General features: G+C 41.2%; 1 protein-coding gene across 1 annotated transcript in view; it reads left to right on the top strand.

Moving 5' to 3' along the window:
* Nucleotides 1-18338, top strand: part of USP13 (ubiquitin specific peptidase 13) — a 45708-nt gene that overhangs the window by 10660 nt on the left and 16710 nt on the right. The window contains exons 4-10 of the mRNA XM_018074955.2: nucleotides 8702-8823; nucleotides 9233-9375; nucleotides 9576-9760; nucleotides 14098-14192; nucleotides 15769-15956; nucleotides 16709-16780; nucleotides 17037-17130. Coding sequence (XP_017930444.1) covers nucleotides 8702-8823; nucleotides 9233-9375; nucleotides 9576-9760; nucleotides 14098-14192; nucleotides 15769-15956; nucleotides 16709-16780; nucleotides 17037-17130 — 899 coding nt within the window. The remainder of the gene's footprint in view (nucleotides 1-8701; nucleotides 8824-9232; nucleotides 9376-9575; nucleotides 9761-14097; nucleotides 14193-15768; nucleotides 15957-16708; nucleotides 16781-17036; nucleotides 17131-18338) is intronic.

Raw genomic sequence — 18338 nt, forward strand, 5'->3', positions numbered from 1 at the left:
ATTTTTCTTCAGGTAATGCAGAGGTTAAATGTTTTCTTTACAATTGCCAGGTCTTATGGCTAAAGGGAAACAATAGCATGACCTTCTTTTGGAATTGCTTTGATCTGTGGAATGTGTCCCTAAGAGACCTCTGCAGATTGTGATCGATTAAATTGTTTTTGTTAATGTCTGGAGTAAGTCTTACAAGGACTAAGGAAGAAAAAGGTCTGAAGATGAGTCATAAAGAAATTAAACTTCTTTTGTAGGAAAAGACTGTTACATCACAGATGCTGGTCTAAATGCCATTTACTGCCAGTCTACATTGAAAATAATGATTGCCACTGAATGCTTATAAAAGAATTGGTTCAGAAACAAAGCTGGCTGCAATGCAGCAATGGTTGTACAGTCTTAGCAATATAAATGTAAACATGAAGTACAAAAGTATGGTCAGCATCTATTCTTGCTGATCTTTGCATACATTTGGAGGAGGCTCCTGTTGCTGGGCTGTGCCAGCACACAGGGTACTGGCATAGTCTCTGATGTGCCATGTTGAAGTCCTCAAATTCCATCCTTGCACATGAGCATTTTGTTCCCACTAAGTAGATCTGGTACAGCAGTTCCAGGTGCTCCAAGTCCCAGGGAACTTCTGAAGGCAGTGTGGTTTCACTGGGTGGATTTAGCACATGGAACTATCACCATTTAATCCAATACTTCTGGAATCTAATGCGCTTTTGAAAATTTATCTCATTTAGTCAGTTCTACTTCAGTCCCTGATGACTGGGAGTAAAATGGTATCCTGGAGATAGTACTTCCATGCATCCAAATGCTTTGTATCCACTTCTTTGACTCAGCAGATTTTACTGGCCATGCTTAAAGTAAAGAACAAAGAATTACTGCTCTACTTGTTCATAGCTGAGGAAACAAAAAACACAGATGATTTTGCATGTGACAGCAGCAGAGGTGGTTAGCAAAATTTGGCATCTTATCTCTTAATCCAACATCTATTTCATTGGTTCAGAGCTGCTGGACTTGTCATCTGTACAGGTTGTTTTAGTTCTGTCTTTCTCATTGTGTCCTTGGGCACCTGTCACAGAAAGGTTGGGGTTGGAAGGGACCTCTGTAGATCATCTAGTTCAATCCCCTGCTAGAGCAGCTTGCACATGATCCAGTCCAGGGGTGTTTTTAATATCTCCAGAGAAGGACACTCCACAGCCTCTCTGGGCAGCCTGTTCCAGTGCTTTGTCACCCTCAAAGTAAAGTTTTTTCTCATATTCAGATGGAACTTCCTGTGTTTCCATTTGTGCCTGTTGTGCCTTGTCCTGTCACTGGGTACCACTGAAGAGAATCTGGCCCCATCCTCTTGATATTAAGATAATTGTATGTGTTAATAAGATCCCCTCTCAGTCTCTTTTCCAGGCTGAACAGGTCCAGCCCTCTCAGCTTTTACTCATAAAAGAGATGCTTCACCCCCCTAATCATCTTTGTAACCCTCCAGTGGACCCTCTCCAGTAGTTCCTTGTCTTTCTTGGACTGGGAAGCCCAGAACTGGACACAGTACTCCAGATGCTGCCTCACCAGGGCAGAGTAGAGGGGGAGGATGATCTCCCTGCACCTACTGGCCACACTCTTCTTAATGTCCCCCAGGACTGGCCTTCCCCATTGCCTTCCTAGAGGACACAAGGGCACGTTGTTGGCTCATGGTTAACTTGTCCTGTGGCAGAGGTTTACACCAAACTGGCTGCTACCAGCCCAGGTGTGTAACCTGCCATCTGGAGCTCACCCTGTCAGACAAAAAACAGACAATGATCAGGGGGTCACTCTAGCATTCCTAGGTGTTCCTAACATTCCTAGGTTTCTAGGTGTCTTTGAATAATTCCCTGAAGGCCCAGAGATTTAAGCTTTGTGTACAAAGTCAATCCAGTTTGGGCATTTGTTACATTGCTTGTTGTAATCCTCTTTGATGTAAAACTATTAAAGATACTAAACCCTTTTCAATCTCCTTAGTATTAGGAAAACATCTTTTGGGTGTTCTGATTACTTTCTAGCACTGCTGCTATCTAGTAAATGCAATAGAAACACAGACTGGTTGGGTCAGTCAGCTGGAAGATTTATCTTTCCCTAAACATGAGAAGGTTCATAGGAAAGTGTTTGTGCACATGCACTGCCTTAGGTTTGGGGCATGTTCTGGTTTGGTTTTCTTTTGGAGAAGGCTGGAGAGTGTTGGTTGTGAGTGTTCTATGTAAACAGGAAGCATAACAGCATTGTTTATTGAAATGTATGGACTGCCTTTAACCTGGCTGGTTTAGGTGTTGCTGGACAGTGTGGACATGATAACTTCAGCTCAGGCCATGGAACCTTTCAGGGGATTTGGGGTGATATTTAAAGCAGACTGTCAGGATGCATGGAATAGTATCCTCACTGCATTGTTATCTAGGCGAGCAAGTTTGGAGGTATTTTGTGATGGAAATAAATTAATTTATGGGACAAGGTAGTAGCTCCCCATGACTTCACAAGGCTCTCAGATTAGAAGTAGCTGCAACCTTCTGTTTAAACCAGAAGGTAAATGGTAAATATGATGCCAGTTTGGGAAAAGGAAGACATGATGGGACCAGGAAAAGTATAATCTCTAAATTTAATTTTCATATTAGCCCATAGAGAGTGGTATAAATACAACAGAACAGAACCATTGTGAATTTTCTGAAGTGAAGTTTTTATTCAAAGTCCAGAGTACTCTGGAACTATGTGTAATAGTCTCCATACATATTCATTGACTTATGTGTGAACGAGAAAACCTCAATTAACAGGATGGACTACGATCTTCCCTACAAGCTCTTGGTCAAAAGGAGTATGAAGTAAGAGGGAAGATTCTTGTACTGAAGGGATTGGAGGCACAGTTCTTACCATAGAGTTACCAGCAGAGTCCCCCTGGACTTGTTGCTCTCAGGAGTTATCAGCAGAGGCCTTCATAATATCCTAATTATAAAGAATTAATGTGATCACGAATGGTCTGGAAAGGGATTGAAGGATAAGGAAATGGAGTTTGCTGGTTGATTTAAAATTATCTAAGAGACTAAATCTAGAGTGACTTTTAGTGTGTTGCTGAGTAATGAAACAACAGATGAAGTAAATGTTGAAAAATGCAAAGAAAACAAAGTTCTTTAACTGTGTGTGCACAGGGATGAGGTCGAAGTTACTTGTTGCTGTTCAGAGAGGTGGTTCTGAGAGAGATGGGGTGAATGGTTCTCTAAAATGTCAGCTTGGTTGTGAAAGAGTCAAGTGGAACATCAGTAGAGCAACATTTTATATTTTGTTCTCTACAATTTTGCTTTATAAATAGGAAGTGAACTTCTCTTTTGAATAGAGAAACTGCATCTGCACACAGTATCTCCCCCTTCTTCTCTTTCCCCAAAATCAACCAGAAAACACACCCCACCCCCGCCACCCACCCCAGGTAGATATCTGGAAGCTAGGAGGTGTGCATTGAGGGAGGAATCACCACATTTTTGCCTTGTTTTCTGGTACTCACTTCCTGACATTTTTTGGTCCATGCCGAGCCTGGACCCTGGGCTAAACAGAGCTGGCACAGTGGCTGTCATAAAACTTGTCTGTAGACAGATGTCCTCTCCCAGATCAGTTACCAGAGCATTATCTGCCAGTGCAGCAAGTTGTTGGAGCTCTGTTTTGAGCAAAGTCAGGGCTAACTTAGACAGACCATCAATTAAAAGTGTTTTGAAGTCCTCAGATGAACAGCTCTGTCAGCAGATCTGTGGGGGCTGCTGGTGAGAAGAGTGTCAGTGAGGAGTGGTATCCGTGACACACAGCTAGTCTCAGAAGGTCTCGGAAAGGAAGACAAAACTTCCACTTGGAGAGTCTGGGAGAACTTGTAAACTTGCTGAGTTTTTCCTGGATGGCACCTGCCTCATGGCTACTGTTTCTAAGTGTAAAGACCATTCCTAAGAGTGGCTGTACTGGATCTGACCACAGCCTCACTTAGTTCTCCCAGGCCAGGAGCAGAACCCTGTTTTCAGTGAGGATGTTTTTGTTTGGTGAGCTTCTGAAGAGGACTTTTACCATGAGTGGTGTAAATTTATATTTATGTAAGTAAGCGTGTATCTATGAGTGAAAAGCTGTGATGTAGGAGAATTTGAGCATTTCCTGACAATATTTTGACAGTTTAGCCCAGTAAAGTTGTGCATACTCCCCAGCAGTGGTAGCAGAACGGATTAGACCAGGAGTGACCCTGTTGTTTTCTGGCTTTGCCACTAAGCTTGAATTAAGTATAGAATGGTGAGCAGGTACCTTACACTAATTGAGTCTTAATGGTTTGCTGGTTTAGTTAAAACTGTGAAAATTAAGCTAGATTAACACAGGCTAATGCTGCTATCAAAATAGTTGAGAATTTGAATTTTTGGTGATTTAGTTTTGCTTGTTTAACATGTGACTGTGCCAGAAATACAAGGGGTGATGCCTAACCTAGCAGAACAGCCTACTAATGCTTTGGAGATGTAGCGAGCAATTTGAATGCTATTTTATAAGTAGTGAATCATCCAAATGATCCTAGTAGGAAGTTTTACTTTTCTTTTTTCTGCAAAGGAAAATGTTATGACTGTAAAGTGATTTTTTTTTTAAATTTTTTCTTTTTTATACTTCATCTGATGAGGTCAGGGTTTTGAATGTGCCTGAAGATAAATGAACTGAAAAGCTTATATTTTGCAAAGTGCTGCTGCTGCAATTCACTATTATTTAGAGGCTTCAGGAAGAAATTATTTGGATTGAAGACTCAAGCCTCCACTTCCAAGTCCATGCAAATTTGTTCATTGCTTTCAGTGAGAACAGGATCAAGCCCAGATTCCCGAGATGTCTTTCTCGGGTTTCAAAATTAGTTGTAGCCTCGCTAGTTGACATCCTCACTCAATTTTCATGTTTGTATTCCCTTTCACACACACACAGACACATCCATTTGCGCAGGAAATCCTGTTTGGGGGTCCTGTCTGGAGTCTCCTTATGCCACTATTATTAGTGCAGTCAGTTGGTAACTTGTCTAAATCTGATCTGGGCACATCCACTCCTTTTCTTCCCCTCTGCTGGGTTGGTTTACATTACAGTACTCTGTCTTCCAGCTGCTGTTTTCAGTCAGCTCAGCTGCAATGCTTTTCTCACCGTCACTAAGTGATGCCTCTGAGGTGGAGTAAATTTACTCTACTGACCACTTGCCCAAAATAACAACATCAGTTGAGCCTCTGTTTTAACATGTCTGTTACTTTGCTTTGCCTGTCGTCCTGGCCTCCCAGCACAACATTTATGACCTATGGATACTTTGTTTTAGTGGCTGCAATGTTTAACTGGGACTGTTAGTCCACTGTAAGGGAAATAATGGCATGTGGACAATGACCATCAAGCTGTCACTCTTTGAATAATTCCAGACTGGTTGGTTCTCTTGTGGCTAAGTCCTAAAACTGAGTAAAGCTTTTTTTTTTGCCCAGAGATGCTCTCACAGTGCATCTTAGAAGAACATCTTTGTCCAAGAAACAGCTTTGGATGAAGTATAGTTCTTGAAACTTCATGGTTTTCAGTGCCTTCAGAGTAATTTTTAATCAAATATGCTCCATTTGCAAGTAGATTTCATGCTACTCCTCTTTTCTATAATTAAGTTACTCTTACTCCTCTCTCAAATTCTACACTAGTTTGAAACTGCCTGCAGACTGCACGTGATGCCCAATGGCTTCAGAGTAAACCTCTGCCCTCATTTAGTGTGGACTCCATTGCCTTTGAAAGTAACAGGCATCTGTTTTTATTATATCTATCCTCATTCTTTCTCAGCCGTGTTGGCCCTTGCACAGGCACAGAAAATTTAATGCAGGTAGAAATTTCTACTGAACTAAACAACTATGGCTCTCAGCACACACAAGCCAAGATTTAAAAATATGAGTAGTGATTTGGGGGTTTCCAGCTAAAATCCTTTAGGGGTCTCTCTGACAGTCAGCCAAAGGGATTAGCTTGTATGGTCATCTGCTGTATCAAGAGATTTCAGTCAGTGACCTTAGAAGTCCTTTCCACTCTCATGTAGTGGGGTCTGGACCCTGAGAAACTGTCTTCAGACTGATAATTACCAGAAAGCACTGGCAGTCCCTTTTAATTCCCAGTCAGAGGGGGTAGGTGTGTGGGTGGAAGTGTACCAGCTTTACATGGTCACCTTCAAAAGCCAGTTAAATCCTCATCGTTTTTCCTGGGACTGTTACAAAGCTGTATGTCTCCTTTAAAACAAGGCATGTGATGCTGCCAGACTGGAGTGTCAGACATCCAGAGTTCCATGCTGATGGGACACTGTTTTCTGCTTTTCTGCTAATATGAATGGTATGAAGCCTGAGAAGGTAAAAAGGAACTTTCCTTCCCTACCCATTGCACGCAGAAGGCTGATGCTCCCAAGCATGTGAAGTCCTTCGGTGGCAGCAGATGATTGCTAATAGGATACTCAGTCTTTCATCCCTGGATCACTGGTTCAAATGCAGGTCAGGTCAGCAGCAGTAAAGTCTCTGCTCCCTGGGTGTCGTGAGATGAGCTGCAGTGCGTGCCTGAATTTTGAACACAGGCAACAGTACCGGTGCTGTTTCTATACAGCAGATTGTAAATAATATAAATTCAGTGTCAGTATCTCAAGGAAATGAAGATACCGGCAGGTCCTACACATGTCCGCAGATCCCAGCAGTGAGCTGGCGCCAGGTTCCCTCTGGTGGCTGAGACAGTGTGTGACCACAGCCCTGGAAGAGGCATTTGCTGCCTCCAAACCTGGCTGAACACACACTGAGGTTTTATCCTCTGTCCTGTTTAGGAGATGGTCAGTACTTTTAGTTTTGCTACGCTGGCCACCACCAAATTTCTGGGCAGTGAAAATTCTCTGTGAAAATTCTCTGTGACGTGTTGCCATGTGTATCATGGGCTTGGAGATACTAATTTTCTTTGCTTCATAGAGCGAAAGAGCAGCTACAGATTGCATCTGTGGAGATTGGCTCATTTATCAGACACAGGGCTCTAATACAACCTGGGAAAGAAGCCTGAAGTAAAGTGAGATTTCTGGTCATCTCTATTATGCTTCAGTAAGAGAAGGGCTAATTATGAAAATAGTGTGATTTGGGGAATTAGTAAAGAATTAATATTTTCTGTATAAATGTCATGCTTTCAGCATGAGAGAAAGTTCTTGCTTTTGTGTCTGTATTGAGCTGATGAGAAGGGGCTTTTGTTGGTTGCTGCTGAGAGAGAGAGAGGTCATGCTGCTGGAAGTCACTGACAGGGGGTGTTGTCACCCCTCAGGACTGGCTGGTGCAGCAGGTGAGCCAAGAATCGATGTTCCTCTCAAGAGGTCAAGTTAAAATATCTTTTGATACTCATTTTATCATTAGAGTTGTTCAGTCTGTTACTACCGTCTGGGTAAATAGAGAGCTTAATTTTCTGTGTCTGGCTTTTGTTATTCTCACTTCTCTCAAACACACAGTTGAGATTTCAGGCATTCCCAGGGGTGCAGTGGTCGCTGCCAATGCTCATTTAGTATTGAGGAATTCATCAAGCATATGCATGTACTTGGAATGAAAATAAGAGCCAGCTTTGGCTACTGCTAATGCATCTCATTTTTGGTTGAGCTTTATTCTGTCAGTGACTGTCTGATACATCAGAATACAGTAGATCCCACATCTCCAGATGGGAGAAGGATCTAGAAGATCCCATCATTGCCTGGCATATTCTTGCAATTGAATTTTGTGAAATGTCTGACACAATGTGTACATGTTTGGTCTAAACTTTTTCATTTGTCCTGGAAAAAACTGAGCAAGATTTTAACTCAGTCTTGTCACTATGAGATAATTATGTTAACTAAGAATTATATTTTTTCATGAAGATAGAGATACAAACACTATGTATTTAGTTCCCTCCAGGCTTTTCTTTGGGTCCACATATTTCTGGACAAACATTGTAGCTGATGTTGCATGATCAAAGTTCATATTTAAGCAAAAAAATAATTCTTACAGTGGAAGAATGTACACAAACACTGTGAAAGGCTTGATCTTCAAAAGAAAGCTTCAGTAGTTAATGCATGCTTTTTAAACTAATAGTTACAGTGGTTAAGGAGTTGAGAGGGATAATGTTAGTGTAACTGTACTTGCTGTAGCTATTTGAGACCGTGGATAAGATGCAGGAATACTTCCAGACAGGGACATCTTCATGGCAGGAAAGGACACAGGTTCAAGATGGATGGAGGCCATAGCACGTTTCAGCCAGGTCTGTGATCTGGGAAATATGGGATCCTCTTTTTATTTATGCTCTGCAATTTGGACATGTGTAGTGTGCCCTGGTCTCATATTGTATAGCATTTCAAGATCCTGGGTAAAAGGCGCACCCTGATTTTTGTCCAAAATGAGCAGAATTCTGTTAACTGCTTTGCAGAATGTGATGTCTGTAACAGGGCAGTGCTTGGAGAGGAGACAAATCAACCATGTCTGTGACTGGGGATGACATTAAGTGGAAGTTTTGGTCCTCAGTACGTCCTCATGCAGGATGGTCAGATTTCAGTTCAGACCAGGATTTCACAAACATTTCTAGCCAGAAGGAACTACTGACAGTGTCAACATGCAGGCTGATGCCAGGCAAGCAGTGCTTATAGTGGTACACCCGCCACAGTTTCTGAACCTTGATGGTGGGACAGTCTCCTAACATTCCCCATCTTGTTTTCCAGATCTAGAGACAAACAGTGATCTCAACAGTGAGGACTTTGAATATGAAGATGAAGCAAAACTTGTTATATTTCCTGATCACTATGAAATCTCATTACCCAATATAGAAGAGTTACCAGCACTGGTCAGTGAGTGTGTGAAAGTGGCCATAGGAATTTCTCTGTTTCTGTTTTTACCGAGATGGTGCTTTGTTTTCTTATGTGTGGTGCTTGTTTGGACATAAAGATCTTTCTTAACCAGCTATGATAGAGTGCCAGTCATTTTTATAAGTTGTCTTTATTTCTTGGATTTCCTTTACCTCCTGTATTTCTTCCCTTATGGTGCCAGCTTGTCCTGGGAAAGCTCACATAGTACATGTGCTTACCCTCCTGCTAAAATAATAACAGCGCTCTAAAAGATTAGATGCATATTTGAGTGTATAAATAGTCTTACTGATAACCAGTTCTGTGTGTGGTTAGCAATAGGCTGAATGCCAAGTTCTGTCCAGTCACTGAACCGTGTTAGGTTTTGATTGACATACATTTGTCTTCCAGGTGACGATAGCTTGTGATGCGCTCCTCAGTGCAAAATCACCCTACAGGAAGCAGGAATCTGACTCCTGGGAAGAAGAGCTACAGGCATCTAAACACGCCAAAACACTTGTACAGTTAGACAATGGTGTTAGGATTCCCCCCAGGTGAGGGTGATAAGGTTTGTTCCTTGTCGGCTCTCGAATCCAGTCCAGGGTAACTGAACCAAAGCCAGGAACTCAGCCCACAATTTCCTTGCATGACTCCGAGCTGGGTGTGTGGGTTGGTTTGACCTGCCATAATGGGAAAAACAGGACTGGTTCCTGCCTTACATATTTCTGTTGTTTCTTCCTGTTTCCTCTTGCAGTGGTTGGAAATGCTCAAAGTGTGACCTGCGGGAGAATCTGTGGCTGAACCTGACAGATGGTTCTGTGCTGTGTGGGAAGTGGTTCTTCGATGGCAGTGGGGGCAACGGGCACGCCATGGAGCACTACAAGGAGACGGGTTATCCCCTGGCAGTGAAGTTGGGAACCATCACTCCTGATGGAGCAGGTCTGTGGCATGTTCTGACATGAGGTATCTGTTGTGCATGAGGCTAACAGTGTATATCTGTTACCAAGTGGATTTGTGCTTCTAGTGCAAACATTTGAGAGTGTGGTATGAAAGAAAATCCTCTAAGTCTGTGGATCTTGGAGCTGGTGGGAACATCACACACTCCATTCAGAGAAAGCCCATACCTGTTTTATCTGCTCTTCTTTTCCTGTTTTACGTTTTGTGAAAATATTTTTTTTTTAATTTGTGTCATAGTAGACTTATGATAGAAGAATGGTATTATTTTGAAACAACAAAGTCTGGAGAAACAGTATTAGAAACAGTTTTTAGTTCTGCTACATTTGCTAGGGCAAATGGTTCAAACTTCTGTAACAAAGAAACAAAAACAGGGTAATGAGTTTTTAAATTCAGAAAAGTCTGCTTGTAACAGCATGTTTGGGGTTTTTTAATTATACATGGAAACTACTCTTTTTCCTTATTGAACAAAATGTTGCTGAAACAGTCTAATGAATGCTCATCTTCACGGGGCTGCTGAGATGCTCAGTTGTAAAATGCCTCATGATCTTGAGAGAGGAAAAAAAGCTATAGTTGTATCCTTGTCTGCGTATTCTCCAGTTGTGATGTTCTGCAGTGTTGCTGCAGAGGGGATTATGGCATGTGAGGATTAGTTGGAATAAAAATGTGAGAAGCTGAAAAAATCATAAGGAAAGACATCTTTTGCTGCAGCTGTATGGAGAAGTAAAAATGGAAGAACACATAGTATGATTATATTTTGGTTTTAGTCCTCATGACTACAGGGATGAAAAATAGCTCTTTAGAGCAGCCCCTTTTTTAAAGAAACATCAGTTGAGAGTTTTTCTGAGTTTTATTCAGTGCCAGAGAAAGGAGACTGTAGTCAGATTCAACCAGCTGTGCCAGAGAAATATTAAGCAAAATTCATTCTTTTATCTCCCAGGTGGAATATTATTTCCTTGCATGTGCCTGGTCTTGGATGATTTGTATCCAAATCTCAGTTATTGAGGGTGTTTAGGATTTTCCCAGCTGTAGGTTTCAACTGCATCTACAAAAGAAACAGGGTATTCTTTAGTGGTTTTTTCAGGTTTTTTTTTTTCTCCTCTTTTCTTTCTCATCTTTAGCAGCAATACTTGTTTCCTTATGGCTGCTGTCCTTGTGCCTCCCACTGATCAGCTACTTCCTCTTATGTGGCCTTTGGGATAACAAAGGACAGGCTGTCATCCTTCCCTCTGAATGAGGGGCACCAGCTGTTCTCCACAGACCTTTGTTCTTCTGGGTGATGTTTACTTGGTTTCCATACAGAAAAGACTTCCCTCCCCCAACCTTCCCTGTTTCCTTTTCAGCAAATATTCTGTCTGTGAGCTGTATTTCCGTGGTACTCATAACCCTTGGTAGGGCTGGGTGACAGATGAGCTTCAGGAAAGAGGCTCCGTGGCTGATTTGTGACACAGAGTCTGTCTGTTTTCTGCTTCCCTGGGCTAGAGGTGAAGAGGTGATGGTAGAGGAGTAATAACCATTATTCCCTCTCCTGACATAAATTGTTCCTTTTTCACACCAGTAGGAAAGAGAAAGAGGTGATGCCTCTGCCTGTACACAAAGGAGAGCTCTTTGTCTTGCCCTGAGAAGTCTGTGCTGTGCACATTATGAAAGATTTCTGAGGCAGTAGCCCCGTTTTGTAACATTCTGTCAACAAACACACCTGGGATCAGGGCAGAAACTGAACCAAACTTCTCTCTTCTGCTCTTGTACCTTGGACAGGATGCACCAGAGAGTCAGACAAGTTGGTTGCCTCAGTAGGTTGAGCACCACTGGGCAGACTGTGCTACCTGCTGACTCTCTTGGCAGTGCCATTGGTTTCATTTCAGGTCACTGTGAGGGTGCTTGTTTGGAAATAGATTAAGGCACGGAATGGGGGATTGGCAGGGGGAAGCCCTGTGTGGCAGGTACTTGAATATGTTCCTTTGTGGGTGCTAATCTCAGCAATTGTCAGATACTCTTTGGGGGATCCTGAGCAACTTGTTTCTTCAGGGACAGTGTTGACATTGCCTGTTATTGGTTAAGTAGGAAGGATTGATGTCTTCACAGCCAGAACAGGTGTAAATCTTGAGCTGTCAAAGAAAAGGAAGTACAGTAGTATTGTGATTTTTCTTTTCTTACAATAATAGGAATCATAATGATTATTCTCTGTTTAATAATACTCTATGTTAGCTGTCTCAGATTTGTCTTGATGGGGGTTTTTTCCCTTTTTCCTCTTTCTCACTCTAATGATACCATTTTTTTATGTGTCACATTTGCTGACTTGTCTACATTCCTCATCTGCCAAAGTCTATATGACAGCACTGCAGACCTCTGTTTGGTGACTCTAATCTTCTTTCCTTGATTTCTTGAAAAGTGAATTATATCTTTCTCCCATGAAATTAAGTTACACAGCTGAAAGTACTAAAGGATATGACTCAAGCTGGGCTTGAGCAAAAGATTAGTCATGTGTTCCATTTCTGCTGCTTTGGGTCAGTAGTCCCAGAGGACTGCTCCCTGCAGTTGTCAGAGCACAGAGAAAACAATATCAAAGCTTCCATATAGAAAGCAGTCACCCAAGTTCAGTTGCTGTGTAATCTCACTCCATTAGGTGTTTGAACTTTTGGCTGTGCTGTGACCTCACCAGAATACTATGGGAATGTTGTGATGTCTTGTGTGTGGATGAACAGTCATGTTTTCTGGGCACGTTTGCTACCACACAGTGGAATTCCAGCAGATGGGCATCTACAGCCACACACATGCCAGGAAGGTCATTGGGATCAACATTATTAGAGTGTCTGGTGGTTAGAGAGTATTAATGTTTGCAAGTATTAATAGTTTGAGAATATTAATAGTTTGAGAGTATTAATGTTTTTCATAAGGCTGGTCAATTTTAAAAGTTATTTTATGTCTGAGTTCTTGGCTAACCTTCAGTCTATCATTTCAGTGTGGGTTGGGTACTAGCAGACTTCAGTGAGACTGCCTTTTGTGAAAGCCTTATGTAGGGGATGATCTGAGTCTGTAGCTGCCAGAGAGGCCAGGGTAAGGTACTTTCAGAACTGATATTTGTGCTGTGAGCAGACTTTATCTGGGTTCCTGATATCATCTCCTGAGTTTGCTTCATCTTTCCCCTGGCTAAGTTTTCTCTGTCAGCCTAGATCTGGCATTGTGGAGCAAGGTCACTGTGAGAAACTCTGCCAGGCATGAAGGAAGCTTGCCTCAGAGAAATGCAGGCAGACTGGCAGAGGAATTCTGGATTTTGGTATGAGGAGAGACCAAAGCAATGAAGTAGTCATTTACTAGAGAAGAAGAGACCTGAGAAAAGATGGAAGGCCTGGTCAAGTCTTACTAGTGTTTGTTTTACACTCCAATTTCTTTATGACGCCTGAAGCTTTATCGTTATTTGCTCAAGTAGGTGAAACCTGCTCTGGTCTCAGCATCATCAAAAAACTTATTTGGTAAACACTAAAAAAAGGGTTTTTCTCTCTCAACTCTTTTGTCCTTCTGTTGAATTTATTAAACTTGGTTTCATATTGAAAATATCATCATTAGATGTGTTGCTTCCCTTGAGAGTGTGAACTGTGCCTTGCCAGAATGTTTATGAGCTTTTACTTAAGGCCTTAAGGAGCTATCTTAGAGGTAGAACTGAAATCCAGATCTCCCATACAATTAAACAAGACACCTCACTCATAAAATCATTCTTTCTCCTTAACTGCGAGATTGGATTAATTTTCAAAGTCCAATTCAGTGGAGTCCATTCCAAAAAAACTCCTCTTTATTTCTAATAAAGAATTTCTCTGTTCTCCTCACATCTCTGTAGGAAAAGAGCAAAAGTGGATTTCTTAAACTGTACTAGAAATTAAAATACTATTGGCATAGTCAGTTGGCCTGATATACTCACATTTTTAGTGTGTCTGCCTGTATCAAGCAGCTCTACAAAAATTCAGAATCTCTCGTTGTCATGTTCAAAATGTGGACTGGCCACATATCTGAGAACTTTGCATGCCTTGTTCCTTGTTTTGCCTACAAATTTCTTTTTTTGAGGGAGGGGAAATACTATGATCACTACAAGTATTTTTAAGTTTTAACACTGTGAAGGCATGTAATTGCTTTTGAGGAAAGCACTTGAGGTGATTGTGTTGAGAGCATTTAAGATACGTACTGAGCTATGTGGTTGTCTGTGCACTTTTCTGCTGGCCATAACCAAACCTGGATAATATGAACAAGGCAACTTATATAGGCAGACCTGTGGTAAACAAAGAGAAAGGGATGTCATTTGAACCTTTGGTTTCTCTCTACTTTTGTAGATGTCTATTCCTTTGATGAAGAGGAGCCGGTTTTAGATCCGCACATAGCAAAACATTTGGCACACTTTGGGATTGATATGCTGCAGATGCAAGTGGTAGGAAATCCATCTTTTATTTGGTTTGTTGTTTACTTGCTTGTCCAGTTGGGGGTGGGAGAGAAAGAGGAGAAGAATGGCACTTGTAGCTTATTTGTGTGATTCCTTCAGTGTTATAGGATTGAGTTTTGTGAAGTTCAACCAGCCAGTTTGTGTTTTATTGTCTGAGATCTGAGGGAATCCTTACTCTCAAATTCAAAAGGTTCTTTCCCAAAGAGGTCTTTGTGTTCTCTAGTTTACATTTTTCACTTCTCCTGTATTGTGTATGATTTGCCTTCAAGATGAAAAACCTCAATCAACTAGAGAAGAATATCTAGAATGCTTAATTACAGTGAGTGAAGGAAAGCCTGTTGCATGTGTAAACAGATACAAGTCTTAAGCAAAAAGAAGCTAAGCAATGGATAAGTTAAAAAGTGGCTGAAAGTTCTTTATGTAAATTTCAGTTTAGGTTTTGTTAAGAAATGCATTACAAAATGAACTAAGACATTCAAGTCTAGAAAACAGTGTGATCTAGGGTGTGATATAGTAGACATGGGCTGGGGCAGAAAGGGTCCTGTTCCTGAACATGTGTTTGTGTCTGTATTAGTAAAGAAGTAGTTCCAATAATTTGTATCTTAGTGGATGTTGATTTCAGTTCTGTTTAAATTATATAAGAAGTCAGAACAGGATATGGTTATAAAGGCAAGTGAGGATTTTGTTGTTGTGTTGGGGGTTTTGTGGTTTGTTTGTTTGTTTGTTTTTCAGTCAAGCACATAACCTAGTATCACTACCTGAGAACTTGAACTGCTAAAAATGAACAAACCTGATACTGGCTTAGTGTATTTCATTGTCCAAGCGGTGAGAAAACTAACTATAACTGAAATGACAGAGAAGAGTTACACTTCAGTTTCAAAAGCCTTTGTGGTACTAATAATATTTTTGGTGTACTAGTGTCCTTGCCAATATAATGAATAGTAAGTTTCTTTTATCCAGTGATCTTTCTGGAAAACCTGTTTTACTCAGCAACCTTGAAAACTTTGCTGTTGCAAAAGTTTTGCCTCTAGTCTGAACCATTCTTAGAGAAGTGACACAGTAGTGCCAGTAGTGAATGACACTGCAGTGACCTGTACCTGCAGGCTGAAGGCTGATCTGTAAAGGAGAGAAACTTCAGTGCCACAAATTTGGGCTTTTCCCATTCGAAAGAAGGGAAGAGTTCTTGGATCTGCAGCTTTTCACGTGGTTTGTTGCTAGGACCAGCTCCTGCAGCAGCAGCTATTCCTGGCCATTACAAGTGGAGTAGAAAATCTGAAAAGAAAGCTGCGTTTGATGCTGAGGCTTGAGGTCACAGAGGTCACAACTGGGAACACTTGAAGAGCCAGTGGTCTCTGGTAAAGAGCTGAGAAGTGTAGTGGAGGAACAAGCTGCCAGCTTTCTGACCCTCATCTTCTCCCTTACCTGCAGCATTTACCTCCCTTTGCCCATTAATTTGACTTTTCCTTTTTTTGCAGTATAGATCACAAAGTTGTTGGTGATGATGGCAGCAACATAATTGCTGCAGAAGTTAAGCAGATTAAAAAGAAAATCTTGTTGCTTTCAGACAGAGAACGGGCTGAGAGATAATGATATAAAGCCAAGAGTCTCAGAATGGGAAGTGATTCAGGAAGCTGGCGTGAAACTCAAGCCCATGTATGGCCCAGGATACACTGGCATAAAGAACCTGGGAAATAGCTGCTACCTCAATGCTGTCATGCAAGCCATTTTCAGCATCCCAGAGTTCCAGCGAGCGTAAGTAGCTTCACACCAGTTCTTGTCACTAACTGCTGCTTGTTCAATGTGTTGTTTTTCTAAGAAAAATAAAAATGGTATTTTAATTTTTGTCTCCCCTGCAAACAGACCTCTTTCAGTCAGTTTGGTGGCTGCTTAGAGGATTGGAAAAGGTTGGAACACAAAACCCAATCTGCCTTTGAAACCAGAACTTACTGACTTAAGTGGTGGGAAATCATATGCCACCTTGTAAATTTGATGTCTCTGTCTCTGCTGTTTATATACATATGCACATATCTCTATTTATCTTGGTATCATCAGTATCACATTAGGGGTTTTGTCCATGCCTTTGTACCACTGCAGGAGACATTCTGTTGCTCTAGTGTGATTTGTGCAAAAAACTGGCACAAACATGTTAATATTGATTCATTCTAGTGGAAAACAATGCACCTGTTGCATGCAGATCTGGCTAAGGAGGGAAACTGTCAGAGGCATATGTTAATTAAAATTTAAAAATACCTTGGTTCTCAACTCAGCTCTGTGGTTTTGAGCAACACCATTGTGCAGCTATTTCAAGATCAAGGAATAGAATTTAAATTCCAGATGAACAGCACTGCCATATCCTTTATATCTAGAAGCTTCTAAGTAAAACCTTAATGTCTGTTACCTAATTTCTTTGCTATTAGTTTTGCATGATAGAAGCACTCACCAAGGATAGATTGACTCATTAAGCTGCAGTATTTGAACGTTTCTCCTTTGTTCTTGCTGCCCAGGTATGTGGGAAACCTTCCGCGAATATTTGACTACTCTCCTCTTGATCCAACACAAGATTTCAACACTCAGATGTAAGTTTTCTCAATTATTTACTTGGTCAACTTAAATAGAATCTAAATAACTTAATGGCAGGGCAAAAGAACACCTTTTCATGGGCTTGAAAGTGAAATATGGCACAAGGTAGAATGGAAAGATTTGCCCACTTAGTTGCAGGTAATGACATTCTGTTTCAAAAACAGTAAACTTCTTTTTTGCTTGAAATAAAAGTCTTCTATTCTTTTCTGTTTTTCTCACATGTTTGTTTCCACCCCACCTTCTTCCTTACAGGGCTAAACTGGGACACGGCCTCCTTTCAGGCCAATACTCTAAGCCACCCATGAAATCTGAGCTTATTGAGCAGGTGATGAAAGAAGAATACAAGGTATTTGCCTGAGTTTGTACAGCCTGGTAACTAGGTAAAAGTGATATCCTGAGAAAAGGGAACAGGTGCTGGGCATTGAAGAACACGTGTGGGTCCAGCATGGATGGGATGCTTAGCAAGGTGGAATGTGCAGGATACCAGTCAGGGATATATTAGTCAGGTTCTATTTGTGCAGCACATTAAAGCAAGCATTGGTTCTGCTAATAAAGTATTCTGCTGCTCCAGTGATGAGTGCAAATGTTCATAGAATTGGCAACCAATGTTTATCTTCTCTGAGGAACAAAAAAAATCCAGAGAGTCTTGAGTATTGGAAGCAAGCTTATAAATCCTCTGTAAATTTCAGAAAGAAGTACAATGAGCTAAAGAATTCTTTCCAGGAAGGGTCTGACAATATTCCACCTGATTTCTGGAGAAGCTGTCTAGGTAATGCAAGATTAGGTGGTGCTGGAGGCTTTCATGTAGATGGAGGGGCCATGCAGAGCCATAGAAGTGATGCATGTTTCTCCCACAGAGCCATGGTGATAGTTTCCATGGAAATGCATGTTTTCCTCTACCTTCATCTATCAATTACTGATATACGAATTTCTCCTGAAATCAGAATGCCAGTGAGATTTTGGACAGACAGAGCACTGATACAGAGTAGTTTCCATGATCTGAAAGTCCTGTGTCTCCTTGGTTTGTACAGCAGCTATTCATTGTTTTGGAAAAACAAATAATGAATCCTGCTTGCTTCAAGTTCAACTTCAAAATTTACCAACACACCCCTAGGACTAAGGAATAGTGGAACAGATTTCACCATGCATTGAATTATGTGTACTGACTGACCTGCTTTGCTAAACACACCCAGGATGTGAATGAAGAATAATGTCCTGGAAGTTCAGGGACCTGAATCCTTCAAATAAAGCTACACCTCCATGTTTAGCTCTGCATCCACTACTACCAGTGAGATATTGAGAACTTTGTAATGACAGATGGTATAAATCTCTGTTAGGTTGCAGTAGGCATCTACTGGCATTTAACGGTGCTTGTGGTGTTCATAAATGCAGTTTAATAAAGTTGAAGTTACATGCCTCAAATGACTTCCTTATCAAGCAATTCATAGCAGATATTAGGATTTGAAACAGCTTTTACAGCTTTTGTTCCTTGTTGTATTGAAGACTTATTTAAAAAAAATCAGATGTAGATATTTTCTCCATTCCTTCACTCTG

Source organism: Manacus vitellinus, unplaced genomic scaffold (genome assembly GCF_001715985.3).
Source record: "Manacus vitellinus isolate BGI_N305 unplaced genomic scaffold, ASM171598v3 scaffold_29_pilon, whole genome shotgun sequence".
NCBI classification, from domain to species: domain Eukaryota; kingdom Metazoa; phylum Chordata; class Aves; order Passeriformes; family Pipridae; genus Manacus; species Manacus vitellinus.